The sequence below is a fragment of the Zingiber officinale genome, chromosome 6A (genome assembly GCF_018446385.1).
Source record: "Zingiber officinale cultivar Zhangliang chromosome 6A, Zo_v1.1, whole genome shotgun sequence".
NCBI classification, from domain to species: domain Eukaryota; kingdom Viridiplantae; phylum Streptophyta; class Magnoliopsida; order Zingiberales; family Zingiberaceae; genus Zingiber; species Zingiber officinale.
Genome location: NC_055997.1, coordinates 139,660,227 through 139,687,811, shown reverse-complemented (window position 1 = coordinate 139,687,811; position 27,585 = coordinate 139,660,227). Strand labels below are relative to the sequence as shown.

General features: G+C 37.0%; 1 protein-coding gene across 2 annotated transcripts; it reads left to right on the top strand.

The window, feature by feature from the left end:
* Positions 1-6,940: 6,940 nt before the first annotated feature.
* Positions 6,941-13,986, top strand: LOC121998325 (mitochondrial-processing peptidase subunit alpha-like). 2 transcript variants are annotated; one of them, XM_042553201.1, is made up of 13 exons: positions 6,941-7,098; positions 9,379-9,618; positions 9,702-9,998; positions 10,065-10,232; positions 10,315-10,482; positions 10,554-10,634; positions 10,748-10,790; positions 11,004-11,101; positions 12,177-12,249; positions 12,322-12,392; positions 12,471-12,520; positions 13,363-13,475; positions 13,557-13,986. In XM_042553201.1, exons 1-13 carry the CDS (start codon positions 7,060-7,062, stop codon positions 13,607-13,609), a joined length of 1,494 nt encoding a protein of 497 aa, XP_042409135.1. In that variant the 5' UTR covers positions 6,941-7,059; the 3' UTR covers positions 13,610-13,986. The 2 variants fall into 2 exon arrangements, with proteins under 2 accessions (XP_042409135.1, XP_042409134.1); XM_042553200.1 differs by having other exon boundaries at positions 10,748-10,814.
* Positions 13,987-27,585: the final 13,599 nt, after the last annotated feature.

The window sequence follows — 27,585 nt, the reverse complement described above, 5'->3', positions numbered from 1 at the left end:
AAACTAAGATACTCATGGTAATACAGTACTCATGGCAATAAATCACATGATATAAGCATGGATACGTCACAGGCGATAAACCTAACATGCTATGGATATCAAACAGTGACATACCAAAGACAAACATGTTCATTGCTTGTAGTTATAAAATACTATGCATATCCAAAGACATTATCATAAAAGATAAGTCAAGAGGTACCCGCCTCCGATATAGATCGAATCGAACCAATCCGATGTCGAGACGCCCATCTCGAATCACAGTCCTGTAACAACATGATATATGGATTTAGCTAATTACATATAAATTAATTAGCTAAATCATATCCCCGAGAAATTAACCTAAATCCAAATCCAATTATATATGTATCAATTCATACCTAAAACAACATGTATCAAGAGCGTGCCAACTCAATCCATACACCAAAACCCTTACCTTAATATACAGTCGTGCTTTTGTTGCTGGAACAAGAAAATGCTGTAGAGTTTGCTACTGAAACCATAAACTCCCCACCGTACACAATTCCTCAATCCAGCCGCTGCTGGAATCAAGAAATCACTCAGAAACCCTAGGTCAGCGCTGGAAATTGTGAAGCTGAGCCTGTGGTATCCAAACAAAATCTCAAATTTTCTACTAAGTAACCCCTTACCTTCATGATCGCAGTTAGGGCACCGGGTCGAGTATTAGGCACAGTGTGAAGATGGCCAGCGCTGGTCCCGTACGGTGGGTCGTGAGCATAGGGAGGAGAGGGAGTCGGCTGGCTATGGCCCAAACTAGGGCACAGGAAATCGACCGGAGATGAGAGCTCGGGTGGCTAGTGATCGACCGCGACGGCTGTGGCGTCGGGAGTGGGGCGTCGATGCTAGGGGTAGAGGGGAGTCTCGGCTGTGGCGACAACAACGGCGCTAGAGCTCAGATGCCGGAGATCAGGGTCGGCGTCGCGTCGGCCAGAGGAGAGAAAGAGGGCGTCGGGGGCGCTAGGGCACGGCGACGGCGTTGGATTCCTGTGGCCGGTGATCGGCGCACGGCTCGGCATGGATGAGGAGGAAGATCGGGCTCAGAGAAGAGGAGGAGGCGGCTAGTATCGGCGCAGAGGAGGTTAGGGCAAGGAGAGGCGCGAGTGGTTTCGGGGAGAAAAGCAGAGGAAACGGCGAAAAATGAAGGAAAAGGAAAATTAAATAAAGGAAAAGAAATAAGAAAAATTCAACTTTTCCTCATTTAAATGGGGTAGCCAAAATAGGCTTTTCCGGACCCCGTTTTTGTTCCCGTTAACTCATCCATACGAGCTCCGAAAAATTCCCGAAAAATTTCCAAAAATTCTGAAAATTTCCCTTATTAATATTCGCCTATTTTCCGGTATTTTACAGCACCAACAAGTAATATTTACCAAAATACCCCTGATAGTAGTAGTTTAAAAATATGCATGTTAATTTAGGTATTTCTGAAAATATACATGAAAATAATGTATTTGACAATACATGCAAAAATACCCCTAGGATATTATCTGATAAAATAAATCTAATTAATTTAGAAAATTTAGAAAATCTGAAAATAATTAATAACCCTAAAAATTCAAATGATAACCAAATCAATTTGAATGACTATCTAGATTTTGATTAAGTCAATCAAAACTTTGATTAAATTGACATCAACCATGACTTGGTCAAACAAAACATTGATCAAATTAATTCAGACACATTAATTAATTCAGAAATAATTAATTCAAACATTAAAATAAAGTTGAATTCAAAAAATAACGAAATAGATTTAGATGAAATCAATAATTACCTTAATAAATTATTTAATAATTTTGACAATATCAATCTAGAAAATTCTATCCAAAGCAAAGAAAATTTTAAAGATAAGTTAATCTAACTAATAATATGAACTTAAAAGACAAAGAAAATATAAGGATAAATTCAAACACTCTATTAAAATCAAAACCAAATTTAACAAATTCAAAATTAAATATTAAAGAAAATTTAAAATTAACAATTAATAACAAGTTAAAAGATAAATCTTTAAAGAAATATAATTCAAACAATTTAATCAATTCGAATTTAAAAACTAATAAAAGCTTAAACATTAACAATAATCTATTAAAGAAAGACAATTCAATTAACTTAATAAAAAGAAATTTTAAATATTAAATATACTCTTTTAAAGAATGACAATTTGACCAATTTAATTAATTCAAAATTAAAACCTTAAATTTAAATTACAAATTAAGCATAAATCTTAACTAAAACTAATCTTAATTATACAAAAATCATAAAAGAAAAATCAATAATTTAGGGGGAGACACCAAACTAGTTGACACCTCCAAAAATAACATACCCGACAAGGTAATTAGGATTAGATTAAAAAGGGACAAAAAGTTTAACTTGACCTACAATACTGATGAAGTTTTGGATGATAGTAGGTTAGGGAAACTCAGTTTATGCATGTCTAGGAAGATATAACTTCTACTTGGTGCATTTGGCTGAGTGGAACTAACTGAAACTACCCCTTACGGATCCTAACCAGTTAGACAAAGGTTTTGTATTAGGTTCAGTAGATAGGACTATTTGGAAAATCTCAAAGACATGGTTACTCTAAGCTAAAGCTAAAGTATGCCTATTTGTACGGATCCTAACCAGTTTATGCATGTCCAGGTGACTCACCATAGCTCAGAAGTTTATCTAAAGAATACATGTTTATTGAGCCCAAAGCTAAACCTGAATATAATACAAATTTAAATCAAACTCTGAAATTAAACTTGACTCATCTCACAAAAAATTATAGGATTCTCTGATTGAAAACTTAGATCAGGTGAGATGACTAAGGACCAAAATTAGATTAAATTAAATTTTAATCAATTTAAATTAAATTCAATTCAATTCAATTTAAATTAAATTAAATTAAATTAAAATAAAATAAATTTTAATCACTCTTTTAATAAAATATATATATTGATTAAATTAACTTAAAATTTTATTTTAAAAATTATTTTAACTTAAAAATTTATTTTAAAAATTATTTTAACTTAAAATTTTATTTTAAAAATTATTTTAACTTAAAATTTTATTTTAAAAATTATTTAACTTAAACATTTATTTTAACTTAAAAATTTATTTTAAAATTTATTTTAACTTAAAAATTTATTTTAAAAAATTATTTTAACTTAAAAATTTGAACCTGAGTTGAGGTTCCAGTTTAAGTAGGTTCAGTCAAGGAGCTTGGGCTAGTCACTTTCCTAAGGGCTATTACCTCCTTTTAGAGTGACTTGACTTGGATATTTGACTTAGCTAATTTACGTATTAAATAGTTAATTAAATTATACAGTTTATCTACTTGAGAAGATCTTACAACGGTGTTTGGCCCTTCGAAAATAGATACGAATCCGTGGTTTGTTTCAGACTCAGCTTCGGATTCGCTCTCGGCTTCAGACTCAGAGTCGGTTTTGGCAACATACGCTTGTACCAGTAGAGCAAGAAAGCTTGTTTGCTTGTGTTCTTCTTCGTCCGACTCTTCCGATGACTTAGACCATGTTGCTTTCAAGGACTTCCTTCTTTGTTGCTTCTGGTTCGGACATTCTGGCTTGTAGTGTCCCTTCTGGTTGTAGCCGTAACATGTAACTTCAGACTTAACATTCGTATTCGATTGAGTCACCTTCTTCTTTTTGCACATTTTTCGTACCAGTTTTACAAGCTCGACGATAATTTCATCGTCTTCTGAGTCTGATTCATCTTCGGACTCGGGTTCGGTTCTGCGCTTTGCTTTTGGTTCCCGGGTTCTTCTTGTACCTACAATCAAAGCAATACCTTTCTCACCCGACAATGTATTAGTCTGCTCATACAATTCAAATTCTGAAAAAAAAAACTCATCTAATTTAATTAACGATAAATCCTTAGATACTTTGTAGGCGTCTACTATTTATGCCCACAATGTATTCCTTCACCTTAGTGAGGGGGTTCCCTACCTATCATCCTCCCTCTCCACACCGCGAGCCATTCTTCTTCCACCTCTGAGTTTCTTTGCTCAACCATCAGTCCCATCTTTCATCCATCCCGAATAGATCCGACCATCTTCCACCGCAAGTCAACACTAATGAGTTAAGGGAATTTCCTGTTGGTGCGGTTAGCACTAACGATTTAACTCAGGTTTTGATGAATGACAAATCAGGTTAAGTTAGTTTTGTTGTTGTCTGACACTTTGATCCAGTGTGCAGGAGAAGTCCAGACAGGTCGACGGGCTGACCGGATGTCTGGCACGAAGTCCAGCTAGGTCGACGGGCTGACCGGATAGCTGGCAAGAAGTCCAAGCGGGTCGACGAGCTGACCGGACGCTTGGCGAGAAGTCCAGCTAGGTCGACGGGCTGACCGGATAACTGGCGAGAAGTCCAAGTGGGTCGACGGGCTGACCGGACGCTTGGCGAGAAGTCCAGCGGTTCGATGGTGACCGGATAGCTGGCGAGAAGTTCAGACGGGTCGAAGGGCTGACCGAACGTCTGGCAGGTAAGTAAGGTAAGTCACTGGAGGGGAGTGACTGCGAGGACGCGTTCCCGGGAAGGGAACATTAGGCGTCGATCCGGCTTAGATCCATTTCGGATATCTAAGTCGAGATCGTGACTAGATTCCGGTCTCGGAAAGATGGAATCTAAGTCATACTCTTTGCTATTACTTTGTTGAACTTTAATTGTGCTAACAATCTATTTTACAGGATATATATTTGCCTCCGGACTGACGTTTGTCTTGCAGGACGGATTCTGCGGGAAAACAGGGTCCGGGCGCCCGGAAGGAATACAGGCGCCCGGAGGTCCGGACGCCCGGAAGGGATCCGGGCGCCCGGGAGGCAAACTTTATCCTGATTGCACATCGCCACGTGAAGCTCATTGGTTGGACCTGCCACGTCTCACCAGGGCGCCTGGAAGGGATCTGGGGCGCCCTGAGCTTCATATAAAAGAAGGGGCAAGGGTGGAGCTTCAATATGAACTAAGAATCCAAGATCTGCTGCTCTGTGCTCTTGCGACGCCACGAAAAGCTCTCCGACTCAGTGCTGGTTTTGTTTTAATTCTATTGTCGGTATTTTCTTTATCTGTCAATTCTTGTACTTAACTCTGTAATATTCGAATTGATAGTGATTGCCCAACAAAAGTGGTCAAGGACCACGGGCCTTCGAGTAGGAGTCGTCACAGGCTCCGAACGAAGTAAAAACAATTGTGTTCATTTACTTTTCCGCTGCGTATTTTTACACTCGAGTTTTCGAATCGATATTCACCCCCCCTCTATCGAACGATCACGGTCCTACATTTCCTTCTCAGTTGGTCAACATCCTCTCCATCAAATCCATAGCAGCCTTCCAACAGATCTGGGCGAAACTGACTTGGGGTTCCCTATCGTTGAAAATCAGTTGAGATTTCATCACCTTCTACAACTCCAATAACCCTTTTAGCATCCAAGGGCAACTTCTTCATCGTCAAGATTGGTCTTCTTTATTTGGTTAAATGTTAGTGATAATTGCTCTTTGACTTAATGCAATATGGTTAGATTAGCACAGACTTCATTAAATACTTTCCTTCCTTTAGTGAGGCCGGGTAGATCGGCCGACCATACAGTGCGGTCGAGTCACAGATCAGGCTGTGTCCAATCGGGCAGAGTAGTCGATCAAGTAATAAGGTCGAGCGGGCAGATCGATCGAATTGTAGAGTAACTGATTGGGCAGAGCAGTATAACAGTAGAAGGTAGGATAGCCCGAGCAGATAGAGTGACTAAGCGGATGAAGCGACCTAGCGGACGAAGCAACTTGGTTCAGTACAATCTGAGCCCTGGATTTGCACCCTCCTCCCCATGTGAGATAGAACTTCTCCCTATGCACTTGTTTACATCATCAATACAGATGAATCAATATAAAACCAACTAATATATCTTGAAACTCATAATGTGGGACTAGAATTTCATTCACAATAAAACTTCTTTCCTCTTTTACCTCTTCTCCATTCACTTTATCTAAAAAAAATATATTTCTAACTATTGATAATAAAGCTATTCTATAAAAGTTTCAAAATATGAAGATTTAAAAATAGTAATTATAAGATAAATTTTTTATGGTGCTTTATGATTATAAGATTTTATTATTTTTAACTTTATTAATTATATTATATGGTTGCCTATACTAAATCAAGATTTTAGCTCCGTCCCTATATACGCCCATAATATTCAAATAATTCATGATACTGGATCATCCACCATAATCTGTGCTTCTTGGATTTATCCTAAAAAAATTTTATGGAGTCGGACCGATATTAATTAATTTGAAGAGTTGGATACTTAAATTAATAAATTTTTTTAGATTTAGGTTTTCAATGACACACTAATCAATCTTTAAAATAAATAAATTTTCTTTTAATTTAGATCAAAGTACAATTTGCTTATGCACATTCATAAATTTACTTCTAATTTATATTATTGCTATGACTTACTATTCCATCTGAAAATTTAAAAAATCTTACTTCTCAATTCTCATTTTTCCATATTTTTATTATACATAAACTAAGAAAAGATTTTATATATTCTCTCACTTGAAAAATTTATTAATAAAAAAATCTTGAAGAAAAAATAAGAGCTTCAATCCTCTTGATATGGACCAAGTCTAGAGACTCTAGACATGGCCCGTGGGCTACGTTAGGCGTCATGCGGCCAGTCTAAGATATTTAAAAATTAAAAGATAAATTAAAATTTTTAAATAATTTAAAAGATATCTAAAAATTTAATAAAATATAATCTCATTTAGATATTTCTATATTTTTTTTATTTTTAAACATTTTAAAAATTAAGCGGGTCCAGATCAACTTGGAGGTCGGCAGATCCGACCCGATCCAACCTGATTCGACCCGATCCGATTCAACCCGACCCTAATCGGCAGCTGTCTCACAACTCGTTGTTTTTAAATAGTACAGTCCGACCAAACACACGAGCCATCGCCCATCATCCGCCTCAATAGGATCGTATCCTGCCCTCCGCTTCGCCTGAGAAATTTGAATACCGTCGCCGCTCCGATCTAGGGTTTGGTTGTTGCCCGCCATGTACCGAGCTGTCGGATCTCGTCTCAAGTCTCTCAAGGTTTAGTTGATCCTCTGGATCGCTACGCCTCTTTCCCCTCGTAGAATTTAGATTTCTTCTATTGCCTTTCAGTTGTTTTTTAATGAAAACTCAGTGCTCTTACTCTCTTAGTTAAGATGATTACGGGTGTATTTTATTAAACAATCTTTTCAAAAATTTTGTTCTTCCAAGTGTTATTGGTTCAACGGACTTGGGGATGGGTGATGTGATGCAACTAACTCCGGAATTTTGTTACATCTGTAACACTTATATTCCAAGAAGTAACCCTTCTCCTAATCTTAACAGGAAAAACTGTTAATTTCTGGAGGTTTATTGAAGAGATGTAGGCGATGTCTGATAATACATTTATCCTTAGTCTTTCCTTTCAATGTCTCCAAGTAGGAACAAACATCGAGAAATTTGATTTTGTTTATGTTACTAATAAATTGTCATAGGTATGGAGTAAGAAATATTTCATAAAAAAATGAATCTAAAGTTGTAATATTAGAGATCATTTATACACATATACAACGTTCTGCACTTGACATGGATTGTTTAAGAAAGGAAACTCTTATGTTGGAAGCTGCAAATTTTATTGAATGATCTAGTTGGTTTTTAGATTTATATTTCATGGCTTTGCAATATCAGCGAACTATGGGTACAGATACAGGCAAAGATTATCCTAAAATGATAATTGGTCAAGGTTGTAGTAGTGGACACAATTATGCCTGCAGTTTATCATTCAGTACTTTGGAAGAATCAGGAAGCAAAGAATCAAGGTTATATTTATATAATCCTGGGTTCGAATCAGCAGATTAACTGATCAACATAGACAAATAGGGGGCATGAACGGGAAAAAAGAGGCTTCTATTGGAGATATATGAATCACTCTGTAGAAATCTTGTGGTATCTTACCTTAGTTTACAGTTTGAGCACATTGAAAGTTTTGATGAACTTTCTCCTTGCTTGCTAGTTTCTTTAAATAAATAAAGGAAACAATCTTTGCAACATAATATTTAACTAAGTTTTAGAAGCTCTTTGTGACCACAATGCTCCCCGAAGTCAATTAGTGACCTAGTTTACTCACAATTTGTTACCTGATAGTTGGGCCACCACCTCAATTTAAGAAAGATTATGATGCAATTGATTTGCTATCCATTCAATCACAACTAAATATTGCAATCAACTTTGGATTACTATCATGAAAAAGAGGATTTAGGATTGAAAAATTTATGCTGTAAGATATCTTGAAGCATGATTTCACAAATTTATTTGAACTTTTTAAGTTTGATTCCTAGAATCAATTCATACCTTGCCAACTTTTCAATGCGGGATCCCAAAGAAAGGTTCATTGTATGCAGTCTTACCCTGCATTGCAAGATGTTTCCACAACTCGATAACTAACCTAAAATTGGGGGAGGTGGTTTTGGGGTTGATGATGATGATAATGATGTTGTTAGTGAATCTTGACTTCATGATTTATATTGTCTTTTAAATAACACAAGCCTTTTCTCATTTGTTTATTGAATTTAATTGTTTCCTGAAATAATAAGTGATGCAAAAACTTAATACTATATATACATAGTAACTATGACTACATGTTCATCTTGTTTGTAAACATTCTTTTCTTATATATTAAAGATCCATTTGAACTTTTAGACTATGTCTTACATTCTTTGACTTACTTTAATTGCAAGGTGGTTTTTCCCATTTTTAAAATCACATTTGATTGATTGATGTATGAATACATACAGTAGTTTTTGTACTATTTCAAAACCCTTTTTTTTTTTTGTTTTTTTTGTCAAACCTAGATTCCCCCACTTCAAAGTGAACCTTGATATGGAAACATTCTTTCCTTGTAATAAATATTTAAAGTAACTTTTCCATTTGATCTTCCAAAGCATGACTTTCAATCTTGAACTTCCTGGGCCTGGGGCTGTAACAGCAGGATAGTTTTTTTTTTTTTTTTTTTTGACTTGGATATCTGATGGATACAATCTTTGTTTTCCTTATATTATTTCAAGACCTGTTTTTTGTCAAAACTAAACTCCCCCTTTCAAAGTAAACCTTGATCTGTATAATTTCATTTCATCAGTTGGTTTTGTGTTAGTTTCAAAATTAAAGAACTATCTACTGCATTTCTTTTTTATCTGAGTTGGATGACCTTCATTTATTTGTTAAAACTATTTGTTGATAATAACACTGTCAGCTAAAGAGGAAAACAGTTATTTATGGGTGCCTTTTAACATGAAAGTGCTATATGTCTGATGACACTATTTTAAGTAGTTATTCTCTGTGCAGCACCAATCAGATGGTGCCAGGATTTTTGGCACTGCTAAATATGCAACCACGAGTGTTGCAGAAAGGCCCTCTGGAGGTACCTTTAGCTGGTTAACTGGGGGCAATTCTGGTCAGGTTCCTCTTGATTTTCCACTTCCAGGTCTTACACTTCCTCCACCTCTACCTGATTTTGTTGAGCTGGGCAAGACAAAGATCACAACCCTTCCTAATGGTGCCAAAATTGCCTCTGAAACAACACCTGTATGTTTTAAATTAGTTATTCCTGTAATTTCTACTTGATGTTCTTTGTTTTAAGTATCTCGTAATTGGATATGTTTGTTCAGAGCCCAGTTGCATCCATAGGACTGTATGTTGATTGTGGTTCAATATATGAGACCCCATTGTCATTTGGTGCTACTCATCTTTTAGAAAGAATGTCATTCAAAACCACAAGAAATAGGAGTCAGTTGCGAATGGTACGTGAAATAGAAGCCATAGGCGGAAGTGCTAAAGCATCAGCTTCTCGTGAACAGATGGGTTACACTTACGATGCTCTGAAATTGTACACGCCTCAAATGGTTGAGGTGCTTATAGATAGTGTCAGGAATGCTGTTTTCCTTGATTGGGAAGTTGACGAAGAGGTATGCTCAAGCATTCTTACTTTACTGTTAGAAGTTCACTAGTAAATTTTCATTTTACTATCACAGCTTAAGAAATTGAAGACAGAGCTAGGAGAGCTCTCTAGCAATCCTCAGGGTTTGCTTTTAGAGGCTGTTCATTCAGCAGGATATTCTGGTGCCTTGGCAAATCCTTTAATTGCTCCAGAGTCTGCAATAAGCCATTTAAATGGAACCATATTGGAGGGATTTGTTTCTGTAAGATAGATTTCCTTTTGTCACTCCATTTACTTTCTCAAATTGTAGATTGTTGACTTGACTGTCAGTATAATAATTACAGGAGAACTATACTGCTCCTAGGATAGTACTTGCAGCTTCAGGTGTGGAACACGAGGAATTGGTATCACTGGCTGAACCACTTTTATCTGATCTTCCAAAATTGCCACGTCCACAAGAGCCAAAATCTGTCTATGTTGGAGGAGAGTATAGATGTCAATCTGATTTGCCGGTTAGTGGATAATTGAGCCCTATCTTTGGATTTCATCTTACATGTCAATGATCTTTTCTCACTGGAAACAGAGCACTCATATTGCACTTGCATTTGAAATTCCTGGAGGTTGGCATCAAGAGAAGGAAGCAATGGCAGCAACCGTTCTTCAGGTTGAAGTGTCAAATTAAACTCACAGTGTGTCTTGAAAGGATATGCTACTCACAGGATTTTTTTTTTTTTTTGCTCACCCCGTGGTTCATATAATGAATAATGAATGTTGCAGGTGCTTATGGGAGGTGGTGGATCATTCTCTGCTGGTGGACCTGGTAAAGGCATGCATTCTCGGTTATGTACGTTACCAACATTTTGATTGCCTGTAATACTTATCAGGATGTTTTTTTTTCGATGATCAAGATTAATGATTTTGAAGCCGGATTTTGTTGATAGCATTAGCAATTGAATACTTTAAAGGCTCATTCACATGTTTTATTTGTTAGAGTTTAGATCTGAAAATTCATGTGCTTATACTTAATATGCAGATCTCAATGCCTTAAGTCAGTTCCAACAGTTGGATTCATTTTCAGCTTTCAACAGCATCTACAATCATACTGGCATCTTTGGAATCTACGCTAGCAGTGTATGCTCATCCTCCTTGATGTAGATCTAAGTGTTCCATCTTTTTGTTAAGTTTGGTAAACAAGTACCATGTGAATGCTGATAAATTTTCTGTTTTGTAGATATAGTTCTTCATATCACATTGAATATCTGGTCTTTTCCAATATCTGTAATTCAGGTTGAATGAAAAGGTTAAAATGGTTTAGTAGTTAAGCTGTGTACGAAAAAGGTTAAGCTGTGTACTAAAAGGTTTAAATGGTTTAGTGGTGAATGGAAAATTAAGAGGTATTGGTTTTGGATCTCAGAATTGCTGAGTTGGTATAGTGGTACTAAGAGAGTTTGTTGTTATATACTTCAACATGTATGCTGCACATGATAAGATTGAAGTTAACAGTGTAATTATTGTTCTTCCTAATACTTCGCAAATTATCACCATGTTTATTCCCAATTGTCAGTCCAACATTTGTAATTTCAATCATATATCGTGATGCAAAACTTGAGATGTGGTATATTGTGGACCAGCTGGTTATGGCAATGCTCCTACTATGCCATAATGTCAGTCATGTGATAGGGGAGATGGGGACAACTATTTTCAAAGATTCTGGATCAAGCTGTTTGCAAATCTATCTATAATGTGCTTATACTCTGTAGTTGGTTAGTGGGTGGTTTCGTATTAATGCACCACAGTGTTTATAGAAAATTTACTTTTTGCTGCACTGCATGTTTTAAAATATCGACAAAATAAAATTTGCAAATGCTTCTCTTTTGGAGGTGACCAGGTGCTTGAAATGGTTATCTGCCTACTTGTTTAGGATAGCATCACACTGATTCCTTTTTACATAAAATGTAGAATTTGGACATCACACTAGCTTTGGCCTTGCAGTTCTTTTTATCTTTAGTTGGTGATGGAAGGTTAACCTTTTTCTCATGATATATCTGCGATTAATTTTCAAATTAATTTATCTCAACGTGGTATTCATTGTGAGAAATTTCTGCTTCAGAATGTAAACTTCAAATGAAAGTCCTACCCTTCCATTTTGTGTCATTGTGTTGAACATATGCACTCACCGACTACCTGCATTACTTCTCTTGGTCAGGGGCCAGAGTTCAGTACTAAAGCTGTTGATTTGGCAGCCCGAGAGCTGCTTGCAGTTGCAACTCCTGGTCAAGGTTGAATATTAATTTTAACTCACTGAGTGATTGCTAGTGTATGTGAATGAAATGTTTTTTTTTCTTTGACAGTTGACCAGGTGCAGCTTAATCGTGCTAAGGAGTCTACCAAGTCAGCAGTCCTCATGAACCTGGAATCTCGCGTACTAATCCTTCATATTCCCTATTGCTTATTTGGCATCATTCATTACATTGGTAATGCTTAGTTACACATTTGGCAGGCGGTGGCATCAGAAGATATTGGAAGACAGATTCTCACATATGGCGAAAGGTAAATTCTTATGTTAGTTTTCTAAAAGCTGAAATCAAATGCAAGAGTAGATGGATGAAACGCATAAATGACGGGAAACAATTGAAAATGGCTTGCGAACAACTAGCTATGCCTGCCAAAATGCTTTCCTGAATGCGTAATAAAATTGCAAATCTTTCATCTTTAAGTTGTTTATCAAAATTTAGCGGTAGCACTTTACATGTACTCTAATTGAAGTGATCTGGTAATTGCAAAATGTTTATGCACTGTGTCCAAGAAAGTTACAAATTGAAGCAAGTTCATACCATTCAGTAAAGATTAAATAAGAACTATTGGGGTTCCCTTGCAGTCATTCAGCTATTTGCAGGTTTTACTCTTTAGTTGTCTATAATCCAGACTATCCAGCTCAAGAAACAATTCCAAGAGATAATGTTCCTTCCATGTTTCCTTACCTCTGTTAGGTGTTCATGGGCTGTGCTTGAAATTAAAACAAAGACACAGGCAGCCAACTTGGTTCCTAGTTGAGCATCTAAATCTATTCTTGGTTTATCCACTAATTTTTCACTTTATCAGATATCAAACTCGTTTCATCTTTGAACTATGGTTGTCTTGCCAATGTTCCGATATGCAAGATACTGTCTGAGTTCAAATAAGAAATTACAGCCAGGACCTAAATTCTGGAAATACATTGCAAATATTTCGGTTTAATGATGGGTAGCAAAGCATGGCTCTAATGTTGTTTTGTTTCTCAACTCTTTGAGCAACTTTAGATGATGATATCAGAAATTACTTCATATGTTTCTCATTTATTGATTTTGCTCCACTTAGTGCCAACAATCAGTTTGGTTTTGGTGATGCTGCAGGAAACCTGTTGAGCATTTCTTAAAAGCGGTGGACGAACTCACACTAGAAGACATTAGTTCCCTTGCTGAAAAGATCATCTCATCGCCACTTACAATGGCCTCATGGGGAGATGGTAAATCGCATGTTACATTATGAATGCTATGTCGGTTCAAATGATTTATTTAATGGTAATATTTCATAATTCTCTTTGCAGTCAACCATGTTCCCGGCTATAAGTTTGTTAGAGCGAAGTTCCACGCAAACTGACTTTTGTGCTCACTCAGACAATCTTTTGTCAACCAATTGGATCATTATTTGGAGCTGCTGTTGCTCCTTGGTCTGGGCCCAGAGGTGTAGAAAATAACGAAGGGAATATCGGCGAGAAAATTAGTTTATGTAAATTGATCAATTATTGGCCAAATGCTACATTTTTATCCCTATCCATTTTATTATGGATAAATTATAAAATTTTATGGTCATCTTTCAATCCATCAGCCTTTTACTTTAATGGCTTGCTATCTAATGCACCATTTGAAAAGGTTGAGTAAAGAAGGCCTATGAGAGACATGATTACGTTCAAGCAGATGTATCCATCTCATTAAGTTTTCAAAGGGGGTAATAGTAAAATTATTGTTTCGAATTCACTCTGAAGATTCCACAGGGAAGCAGAGGACCATATGGAGCCATAAATTCTTCCCTTTTTTTGCATATATTTTGATGGAAGAAAAATCTATCAATTTTTTTTTTCTGAAGGTGAATTATTTGGAGCTCTTCTTTATTCACAACCCCACAAAGTAAACTCCCTCTCTCAAGTACTCACAACCAAAGAATAATTAAGCTCAACTATTCTATTCTCAAAAAGTATGAGTGGATCATGAAATAAGACCAATCATTTTCCTATTCAAACTATTAGAACTTGAAACTTGTAAACTCCTCCAAGTATTCTATTCTCAAGAAAACTTTTGGCTGCAAGCTCAAGGCTGCCGGGCAACCACACGACAAGAACAAGCATTGTAATATTGTATACTATATCTCAGTATTAATTAAACCACAAACCTTGTTCTCTTAACTCTTTAATAGCTGAGTGACCAGATGATGCTGTGGATAAGCTTGTCGGAGAGCAGGAATAATGGGAGGCAAAAGTTAATGCTGCAACTTTATCCGTCACAATGAATGAATACAGATTTCAGATATCTGTATAAAAAGTTCAATTCGATCCTATAAAAGCTTTTTTACTGATCGAATTCTAACATCCGTGGTTGTATACGTATACCGTAACTTGGATTAAATTGTGAATATCTGGATTATAATTTAATATCTTTTTATTGTACCGTAGCCCCTGAGACGATTTCAGATATCTGTATCCATCTCATTGTTAGTGGAGTGGAATATTTGGGGAGTTAAATTCCACGTTGGTGTAGATAACGTCGACAGGGTGGAAAGTGATGACAACAAAGATGAGCAAGTTGGATATCTTTTTCCTTGTCCTACGGGCTAGTGACATAAATTACGTGATCTTTGAATTGTTTTTCAGGCATTAAATGAAGACTGGATTGGTGTTTATTTATTTCGGATCAAAACCGAGACCTTTTTTTTTCTCGCGCGCATTAATTCTTTGCCAGTGGATGTCGCTATTGTAAAAGAAAAGTTTATTAATTAAATCTTATCTCATTAAATGACATTCATTATATAAATCATGTGATTTTTTAATTTTCTCTTCTTTTTTCATTTGACAGGTATATTTATGGTAATTTTATATCCTCTATTTAAATATTTATTAATCGTTTAAATATAAATACATATTATTTTAATTTTTTTTAAAAAAAAATCTTTCAAGAAATCCTGACTTTTTCTCTTAAATGGGTTCATCCTCATATATCTTTACATATCTATTTTAATATCTTCACTTTTATAACCCTCATCTTATATTGATATATTTAATCATAGCTTAATATTAAGTTCCATATAACATGACAAGTATAATCACCATTTGGTATGACTTCTTTTTAAGTTTTAAAAATATTTTATGATTACAACCAACATTTGATATTCTTCCTCATTTTAACTATCCTACTTATATTCTATATATAAAATATCTCTCACAATCACTCCATATTTTTGAAAAAAAAATAATTTCAAATACCTAAAGCTCTTAATTATTGATAATTTACCATTTCCTATCTTTATCTTAATAGTTGTCTTCTAATATTGTTAAACTTAAATTTTATATATTCTATATTTATTCTACTAAATTTAAAATATTTTATTTCTAGTGTTTCCTACTTAAAAGATTAAGTTTCACATTTACTCTTTTACGTTCTTATTTATCAAAATAATATCATCTATTTATACATCACGGTATATGTAAAGTAGAGAAAAATCCCTAATCATAATCACAACTTTGCATGCCGTCCCCAATCACAAAAAACTTTGTTTCCACTCTCTGCATGCAAAGTATTACTTGTTTCAACTCCCTCATGCAAATATTGTTACCTAAATTGCCCCTCAGATTTTTTAAGTATAAAAAGTCTAAAAATGAGTATATTTCTGGTTAAATTCAGCACTTTACACTAGAATCCAGTATTTTATACTAGAATCCAGTATTTTATACTAGAATCAAGTATATTTTCTATCAAAATTAACCCTCATATTTTTTCAGTACAAATAGTTTAAAAATGAGTATAATTTCTATTAAATTCAGCACATTAAACTAAAATTAAGTATATTTTCTATTAAATTGAGTATGACTTTTTTCTTGCTTAATATAATTCCTTATAAATTCAACATCATTTACTATTTAAAGAAAATCTAATATATTTTTCATCCAATTGAGTACCATTTAAAGAAAATCTAGTATATTTTCCATCCAATTGAGGTGAAAAAAAAATCATATTCAATTTGATAGAAAATATACTAGATTCTAATTTAATATACTGAATTTAAGAAGAATTATACTGATTTTTAGACTTTTTATACCTAAAAGTATCATGGGTAATTAGATAAATATGTTTGACTAGGAAGTGGAAACAAAGATTTTTATGGACGGAGATTGCATGCAAAGATTTGTTTACCAATAGGGACTGCATGCAAATTTTTCCTCACGGTATCTTTGATTATTTCATTCTTAATTAGTATAAAAATATAGGAATGTATACTAAAAAAACACTCATATTAACAATGGGTATTTTTGTCACTATTAAGTGGATATTTGGGTTTAGTGATAGAATTACGACGGGAATATGATAGTCAGAATAAATTGGGTCATAGACGATTTTATCGATGGAATTTACTTTCTATCGCTAGATATCTACAAAATTAGTGTTCTATCTGTAATTACAGACGAAAGTTATGATTTCGTCGATAATTAGTAAATGGAAACATATTCCAATAACGCTAATTATCGACAGAATTCTAAATTTAGTCGGTAATTTACCGATGGAATAGTGAATTCCATCAGTAACTATCATAACGAATCTATTTAGAATAATTACGGATGAAAATGTAAATTTCACCGATAATTATTGATGAAACTTTTAATTCCGTCGGTAAATTGTAAATTTTTTAACATATTATGCTTTATATTTACAATTATCCTGTTTACATTTTTCATATAAATACAAATCATTACAAACCATATTTACATTCCATTACCGTATACACAAGCATTTCCAATCAAAAACAACTAATTTATTAAATTATATATTCACAAACTCATTACAATCCATGTACAAACAATCAAATTTAGTATTCAAATCCATACAAACTAACACAATAAATTATCTAATAATGATACACAAATTTAAAGGCATACAGACTGTGTCCATAATCTACTACAAAGACATTCAAATAGTCCCCTTGAGGCGGTGTGGTGGTTAAAGCATAGGATATTGCCACATGAAATCTTGGGGGTAAAACTCGACATGTCCGAGTATGGTTTCCCCCATGCCTTGGCCACCTATACTAATGGCTAGTAATTACCCATGATTTACCTCCTCCGTATTGATCTAGAGATGGATTAACGGGGGCACTAGGACGAGTGAATCGCCTTTTACGACATACAAAGACATCCAAATAGAATCATATAAGATAGTACTATCAAATCATGTAGAAAGTAAACTATGATAGATTATTATCAAAATCATGCAAGGTAAATTGATCCAAAAATTAATAATGACAAAGTAATATATAGACCAACAAATTATCTTGAGGAAATGTAATACAATTAGAGATAAACATATTATAACATCAAAATCGAATAAATATATTTTGCATATTTTATAAGTAATAAAAAAACTAAGTTGTAATTGAACATATCTTATAAAGATGCTGCTCAATAAGGTCTTGTGGGTCTTAATTAAATCTTCTGTGACTCAAAACAATGTTGTGATTAGATAAATTGAGCAATAATTGCTCGCATCTTGGCCAAGACAGCATCATCTCTCGCTTCCCGATTGACCATCCTCTGCTCCACTATTGCCACTTGATCCTTTTCTCTTCTTGATTTTCTTGTCTTAGTGACTACAACTTGATAGAAGAAAAGCTAGGATGACCCCTAAGCATCCTCAATCAATCAAATGTCGCTTTGGCTTAAGAGTCAAGGCCAGGTTGTAGATTGTGGAGTTCTTTGTTCTTTCACCGACAATATCATAATAAATGTCATTTATCACCTCGATGGATAGAGCATGTGACTCCCTTCCCTCTACTGGTGGTGTAGATATCTAGGTCACTCTATTAGTCATTTCTGTTGGGTTTTTCGGGCCGCGAAAACCGCTTTTCGCGTCGCGGAAACCCCGAATCACCCAAAGCTGTAGATCCGTGCAAGGAAAAATTTTGAAAACACAAATACGAGTTTTATACTACGATCTACAGTAGATCTACAAAGGAAAAACCATTTTACCTTCGATGCGTGCCCTTGCAAAATCCCGCTCGTCCAAGGTACTTGTCGGATCTCCAAAGTATCAAGGTAGATACTTCTCTAGTGATATCCACACGAACAAGGAGTGTCTCTCACACTCAAAGGATGGAGAAGAGAGCCCTAAGTGTGCTAGCACTTTCTAGAGCTCTCGGATAGGATTTAAATGGAGGGAAAAAGAAAGAAGAAAGGAAACTCTTACACTCAAGAAGTAGTCTCCTCTTTTGTGACCTTCACTCTTTCTTTTTCTCTTGAAATACAACTCAACTACCTTCTCTCCCTTCATGGAACCCACGACCAAAAGAGAGGAGAAAGCAAGAGAGAGCTAAGGAGGAAGAAGATGGAATGAATGAGAATAAATTGCATTCACTCTCCTTCATGTGTGTGTAACCCCCTTCCCATTTAATGTGGCCATTAAAGAGGGGATTTGTAACCTCCATGAGGTGTCACACACATGTGCAACCATGATGATGTGGAGCATCATCAATGGTCCACCTTATGCCAACTCACAAATGAGGTGGCAAATGGTCAATTCAAAATTGACCTTTGATCTTCCTTCTCAAATCAAGTCAAACTTGACCAAATCTCTCTCATGGTTGATCTAATCTAACCATTTGATTCAAGCCAACTTAATATAATGAATCTAATTCATTTAATTAAATTGATTCAATGAGTCATAATCCAAATTAGACTCATTGAACACATGAATCAACTTGAGTCTAACTCAATTAGCCTAATTTGGATTACTCTTAATCCAATTTGGTTCATCACATGAACCTAATCCAATTGGTTCATCATATGAACCTAATCTCTATCCACTTGTTCTTTGTGTGTGACCCAATAGGTTCTTGTAACGTTGGCAATGTTTCTAAACTCCTTTAGAAACATAAGCAATGAGCGACATCTAGCAATACATCATTGCTACCCAAGTTACAAGAATGTTGAGATCCAACATCACCTTGTGACTACTAATTGTGACTCCTCACAATATGTGACAAGTGTCCTTCTATCCTAGACATCTAGATTGATTAATGTGAGGCATAGACCGTGTCATCCTCTAATCAATCTAAATCTTGAACTCCAAGTAGACTCACTCGATCAAATGAGCTCAACATCTAATGTTGACTCATTTGGGCATGGCCATGCACTTCGTGGTCTCACTCTATCAAGAATAGCGATGTCGCTCCCGTCATATGGGAGGGATAGATCCCATCTACATCACTCACATCCCTCTGCATAATTACGAGCAGTATTCGGAATTTATAGTCCACGATCAGTGACGTTTGACGAAACTAAACTACATAACTCCTTATGTAGGGATCCATGGTGACTTCAGGTCTAAGGACTAATAGTCATACTAATAGCCACATGAGAAAGTATATGACACTCATATAACGATCCATGATACTTTCTCATGGCGGGTCATTCAGTATACATTCTCCAATGTATACCCATGTGTCAACATGATATCTCTATATCCATGACTTGTGAGATCAAGTCATCGAGCTGACCTACATGCTAGTCTTATTGCATTAACATTGTCCCTGAATGTTAATACTCGACTAGGAATGATTTAGAGTAGTGTTCCTTATATCATTTCACTATCGATTCAACTAATCGATTGATATAGGTATGAACCTTCTACTCAAGGACGCTATTATACTTAGTCTATTTGGCACTAATACAAATAAGTATAATAACCAAACAAATGCCTTTATTAATATACAAGAATATGATACAATGAGTCCATACAATCATCAAATGATTGGCTCTAGGGCTCTAACTAACAATCTCCCACTAGCACTAGTGCCAATCAGTATAGGCTCTAAGGCCTAATGACCTAGTGTGACCATCATGCTTCCTCTGTGCCAAAGCCTTGGTCAAGGGATCTGCGATGTTAGCCTCTGTAGGTACTCTACAAATCTTCACATCTCCTCTATCGATAATCTCTCGAATGAGATGGAAGCGCCGTAGTATGTGCTTGGTCCGCTGGTGTGAGCGAGGTTCCTTCGCATGTTATAGCTCCATTGTTGTCACAATAGAGCTCAACTGGTCAGCGATGTTAGGAACCACCCCAAGTTCGATGATGAACTTGGATCCAAATCGCCTCCTTTGCCGCCTCCGATGCAGAATATACCTCTGTAGAATCGCCATCGTGTCCGCCGAACTCTTCCACCACAACACAACCATTTAAGCAAAACACGAACCCCGATTGCGATCGGTAATCATCCCGATCGGTTCGAAGCTAGCATCACTGTAACCCTTTACAGTTAGCTCATCATTGCCTCCATATATCAAGAAATATTCTTTAGTCCTTCTTAAGTACTTAAGAATATTCTTGACCGCTATCCAGTGACTTTCACCTGGATCTGACTGGTATCTGCTCGTCATGCTCAAAGCATACGAGACATCAGGTCGAGTACATAGCATGGCGTACATGATCGATCCTATGGCTGAGGCATAAGGGATCTGATCTATGCGATCTCTCCTCTCTAGAAGAGGGACCTTGAGTCTTCGAAAGACTCACGCCATGTGACATCGGCAGAAATCCCTTCTTGGAGTTCTGCATGGCAAACCGAAGGAGTACCTTGTCAATGTATGTACTCTGACTTAGGCCAAGCAATCTCTTAGATCTATCTCTATAGATCTGTATCCCTAGAATGCGGGATGCCTCACCTAAGTCCTTCATTGAGAAGCAACTCCCTAGCCAGGTCTTGATAGACTGAAGCATAGGGATGTCCTTCCCAATGAGTAGTATGTCATCCACATACAATATGAGGAAGACAACTATGTCCCCTACAACCTTCTTGTAGACACAAGGTTCATCTTCGTTCTTGATGAAACCAAACTGTTTGATCGCATCATCGAATCGAAGATTCCAGCTCCGAGAAGCTTGCTTTAGTCCATAAATGGACCTATGCAGCTTGCATACTCTGCTAGTATGCTGTGGATCTACAAAACCCTCAGGTTGTGTCATGTACACATCCTCGAGTAGGTTTCCATTCAGAAACGCGGTTTTGACATCCATCTGCCATATCTCATAGTCATGGTAGGCTGCAATAGCAAGCATGATCCGAATGGATTTAAACATCGCTCTTGGAGAAAAGGTTTCATCATAGTCAATACCATGAATTTGCTTGAAACCTTTAGCTACCAAGCGACCCTTATAGATAAGTCCATCCATGTCAGTCTTTCTCTTAAAGACCCACTTACACCCAATGGGTTTTACCCCTTCAGGTGGATCAACCAAAGTCCATACTTGGTTGGTGTACATGGATTCCATCTTGGATCTCATGGCTTCTAGCCATTTCTGAATCTGACAGCTTCCTGATAGGTGGTAGGCTCATCCTCTATGAGCATAACGTCATCATGGTCAGACAAGAGAAATGAGTATCTCTTGGGCTGACGACGTACCCTATCAGACCTGCGAAGAGGTAGGTCTACTTGAACTGGTTGTTGTTCCTCAACTCTTTGTGCAACAACATCATCCACAACACTTTGTGGTTCCAGTTCAACTTCCATCGAGGCTTCAGTGCTATTGTTCGCATCTTGAACTTCTTCAAGATCGAACGCGCACCCACTAGTCTTTCTAGAAACAAAGTCCCTTTCTAGAAAGACCCCAGTCTTGCCACAACTACTGCGAATGTAGAAGTAATATCCCTTAGTTTCCTTGGGATATCCGATGAAATAACACTTGTCGATTTGGGTCCTAATTTGTGCGAGACTTGACGTCGACGTAAGCCTCACAACCCCAAATCCTCATGAAAGACACTGGCATCTCTCCCGATCCATATCCTATATGGTGTCTTTATCACGGCCTTGGATGGATCTCGGTTGAGAATGAAAGCCGTGTCTAGAGCATATCCCCATAGATATGTCGGAAGATCTGTGACTCATCATAGATCGTACCATATCTAATAAGGTACGATTCCTCCTTTCGGATACACCATTCCACCGTGGTGTTCCAGAGGAGTGAGTTGAGATAAAATCCCACACTCGCCTAAGTAGTCACGAAACTCATGGCTTAAGTATTCACCACCTCGATCCGATCAAGTATCTTAATACTCTTGCCAAGTCGGTTCATGTACTTCATTCTTGAATTCTTTGAACTTTTCAAAGGATTCAGATTTATGTGTCATCAAATACACATAACCATATCTACTGAAGTCATCAGTAAATGTGATGAAGTACCTATAACCACCTCTAGCAGCGACATTGAAAGGGCCACATACATCACTATGTATGAGTCCTAACAAATCAGTCGCTCTTTCACTGTGCCCACTAAAAGGAGTCTTGGTCATCTTGCCTCGTAGGCATGACTTGCATATCTCATATGATTCAAAATCAAATGAGTCCAGCAAACCATCCTTATGGAGCTGGTATAAGCGCTTGTCATTTATATGACCTAAGCGACAGTGCCAGAGATAGGTGTAGTTCATATCGTTCGATTTGAACCTCTTGGTACTAACGTTATAGATAGGGCTCTCTAGATCTAGAATATAGAGTTCGTTTATCAGAGGTGCACTACAATAGAACATATCGTTTAAATAGATAGAACAACATTTGTTCTTTATTATAAACGAAAATCCTTTCTTGTCCAAACAAGAAACTGATATAATGTTCTTAGTCAATGCAGGCACATAACAACAATCGTCTAACTCTAGTATAAGCCCAGAGGGCAGAGATAGAAAATAAGTCCCTGCAGCAACCCGTGCTCCATTGCCTACTCGTAGGTCTATCTCGCCCTTTGTCAATGCTCTGCTATTTCTCAGTGCTTGTACACTAGTACAAATGTGCGAAGCACATCCGGTATCTAATACCCACGACGAAGAAATAGAGAGGTTGACTTCTATAACATTTATACCTGAAGTAGAAATCTTATTTCTCTTCTTGTTAAGATCTTCCAGGTATCCTGTGAAGTTCCTCTTCCAGTGCCCTGCTTGTCCTTGATATAGTTGACAAAGATGTGCAACCATATCATAAGCACCCATTAACTTATGTTGCTTCTGAAGCTCAGAGTCCATGGTCGCGAGCATTAGACATGACACATCTAATGCGTCATCTTGATGCTTCTTGTAAGCATCTTTGTCAGCTCGCGGGGCATTGGCAGGAGGAGCCTCCGGAATGGGCTGCTCCAGAACGTACAGTTTACGTTCCTGAGTGAGAACTATTCTCAGGTTCCTGTACCAGTCCAGGAAATTTGCTCCGTTGAGCTTGTCCTTCTTAAGGACAGATCGCAGGGAGAAAATGTTCGTATTCGACGTCATGGCAATTCTACAACAGAAATAAATGCAGAAATAAGTATCATATTCTTTAAAATTATTTAATTAGGCCTTTAATTAAATGATGCTCCCACTGAATTCTATAATTCTTGTGGGACAAGATCCACATCATACTAACCCTTGAGTTAGCTTTGGCTAATACGCCCAAGGCTTAGTATGATCGGTAGGTAACGATTACCAATTACATCTCTATGCAACTCTTGTTTATAGAATCAATATCCGCATTTATATTAGAACTCGAGTTAGCTTTGGCTAATACGCCCGAGAGTTAATATAGATGTGATATTGACCTATCTTTCCAACTATTGGAAGAATGCCTATAGTTGACTCGATCCAACCGAGTAACTATGAATACCTAATCTAATTGAGTTTGTATTCACCCATGCGTTGATAGACGGGACCAAGATTGTCCCTCCGTACCCTACCAAGATAATATGTATTGCTCTGCTTTGGCAGATTCAACAATACATGTGATCGAGGTAGTGATAGGTATCACGGCACGGTTAGGCATTAGAGTTGAGTCGATTGAGATCTAATCTAATCGAGAAGGGATGCATCTTGTGCACGACTTAGATCTAATCTAATCGCAAGGGTGCATCATGTGCACGACTTAGATCTAATCTAATCGTTAGGCACTAATTAATTAACTACTTATTAAATATGCATCACATACACAAGCAATTAATTAATCTATTTGTGATTTAGTCATGGCCCTACTACGATCTTCTCAAGCCAATGAGAAGATCGATTGGTCAACCTAGGGTCAACAGCTTCTCCAAGCTCCTCCCTTTGACCACCTTGTGTTGCTCGTGCCCGCCTCGGAACTCCGTCTCATGTGGACCCTCCACCGCTCCAATTTGTACATTACAATTTGAAACTCGAGTTACATTCGAGTCTAAATCTAATTTACAACAAGAAAATAAGAGAAGGCACGACGCACAGGTCGCGAATATAATACAACACTCGCAAACACATAACGGCACGCAGGCCGTATTAAGAATTACAACACAACCAATCATATTGGGCTTTGGGCCATGACTATCACAAATTAATATATAATTCAAAATTATATATTTTTCATAATTTTCTATAATTTTAAAATTAAATTTTACAATTTTACGAATAAAATTTCCCGGCGGTCCCGTTTAGCGGTTTCGGGCGCAATTGCGGAACGGATCCCCTTGCGGGGCCCAGGGGCATTGCCCCTACCCGCGATCTAACCATCGCGAGGGTTCCTTTGCGATCCAACAGCGCCTAAACCCGCTGTCCCAAAACGATTTGGGTCGGAAAAATCTTCCCGGCGGGTTCGTTTTTAGCGATTTCGGGTGCGATCGCGGAGCAAATCCCCTTGCGGGGTTAGGGGCAGTACCCCTACCCACGATCTAACCATCGTGAGTTGCTCCTTTGCGATCTAATGGCACCCAAGCCCGCTGTCCCAAATGGATTTGGGGCAAAACGAAGCCGGTTTTGAAAGATCTTTCCGGTAGCCGAAGCGTACAAGTGCCGAGACACTTGTGCTTCGCTTCTACGGAAAAATTACCCATAAAATCATAAAAAACTAATTTTTACAGAAAATCACAGAAGGTTTTATTTTTCATAAAAATAAAAACAAACTCGTACAAGCCTTGCACGTGGCTCTGATACCACTGTTGGGTTTTTCGGGCCGCGAAAACCGCTTTTCGCGTCGCGGAAACCCCGAATCACCCAAAGCTGTAGATCCGTGCAAGGAAAAATTTTGAAAACACAAATACGAGTTTTATACTACGATCTACAGTAGATCTACAAAGGAAAAACCATATTACCTTCGATGCGTGCCCTTGCAAAATCCCGCTCGTCCAAGGTACTTGTCGGATCTCCAAAGTATCAAGGTAGATACTTCTCTAGTGATATCCACACGAACAAGGAGTGTCTCTCACACTCAAAGGATGGAGAAGAGAGCCCCAAGTGTGCTAGCACTTTCTAGAGCTCTCGGATAGGATTTAAATGGAGGGAAAAAGAAAGAAGAAAGGAAACTCTTACACTCAAGAAGTAGTCTCCTCTTTTGTGACCTTCACTCTTTCTTTTTCTCTTGGAATACAACTCAACTACCTTCTCTCCCTTCATGGAACCCACGACCAAAAGAGAGGAGAAAGCAAGAGAGAGCTAAGGAGGAAGAAGATGGAATGAATGAGAATAAATTGCATTCACTCTCCTTCATGTGTGTGTAACCCCCTTCCCATTTAATGTGGCCATTAAAGAGGGATTTGTAACCTCCATGAGGTGTCACACACATGTGCAACCATGATGATGTGGAGCATCATCAATGGTCCACCTTATGCCAACTCACAAATGAGGTGGCAAATGGTCAATTCAAAATTGACCTTTGATCTTCCTTCTCAAATCAAGTCAAACTTGACCAAATCTCTCTCATGGTTGATCTAATCTAACCATTTGATTCAAGCCAACTTAATATAATGAATCTAATTCATTTAATTAAATTGATTCAATGAGTCATAATCCAAATTAGACTCATTGAACACATGAATCAACTTGAGTCTAACTCAATTAGCCCAATTTGGATTACTCTTAATCCAATTTGGTTCATCACATGAACCTAATCCAATTGGTTCATCATATGAACCTAATCTCTATCCACTTGTTCTTTGTGTGTGACCCAATAGGTTCTTGTAACGTTGGTAATGTTTCTAAACTCCTTTAGAAACATAAGCAATGAGCGGCATCTAGCAATACATCATTGCTACCCAAGTTACAAGAATGTTGAGATCCAACATCACCTTGTGACTACTAATTGTGACTCCTCACAATATGTGACAAGTGTCCTTCTATCCTAGACATCTAGATTGATTAATGTGAGGCATAGACCATGTCATCCTCTAATCAATCTAAATCTTGAACTCCAAGTAGACTCACTCGATCAAATGAGCTCAACATCTAATGTTGACTCATTTGGGCATGGCCATGCACTTCGTGGTCTCACTCTATCAAGAATAGCGATGTCGCTCCCGTCATATGGGAGGGATAGATCCCATCTACATCACTCACATCCCTCTGCATAATTCGTTACATACCCAGTAATCACCTTTATAGTCCACCCAGTTACGGGTGACGTTTGACGAAACTAAAGTACATAACTCCTTATGTAGGGATCCATGGTGACTTCAGGTCTAAGGACTAATAGTCATACTAATAGCCACATGAGAAAGTATATGACACTCATATAACGATCCATGATACTTTCTCATGGCGGGTCATTCAGTATACATTCTCCAATGTATACCCATGTGTCAACATGATATCTCTATATCCATGACTTGTGAGATCAAGTCATCGAGCTGACCTACATGCTAGTCTTATTGCATTAACATTGTCCCTGAATGTTAATACTCGACTAGGAATGATTTAGAGTAGTGTTCCCTATATCATCTCACTATCGATTCAACTAATCGATTGATATAGGTATGAACCTTTTACTCAAGGACGCTATTATACTTAGTCTATTTGGCACTAATACAAATAAGTATAATAACCAAACAAATGCCTTTATTAATATACAAGAATATGATACAATGAGTCCATACAATCATCAAATGATTGGCTCTAGGGCTCTAACTAACAATTTCCTCTCGTGTGAAGAAAAGTATATCATTAATATATGGTACATAATTACCAAAGCTAATCATTGTTAATAGTTATATATAATAAAGTTAATATTCTTATGTCTATGGCCAAAGATCGAGGATCAATAAATGTGTCATCATTTTTCTTGTGAGTTTTATTAAATATCTCCCAACAACTTGGAGGTCTCTATAGAGTACGTTCCTGCATATAGAAAAAAGTAGCATCAAATTTATATAAATTTGATAATAAATTAAAATTTGCTTATATAATTTTAAATTAAACTCACCAAATCGATGACATACTCTACAATAGACTTGGATCTGAAAGTATGGCCAGCGGACTCTGTATTCCTATTTGATTGAGCAGCTATAGAATTTAACCTCTACCTATTTGCAGCCTAGGTGGCAGTCCATGCAGCCCAGATCTTTTCT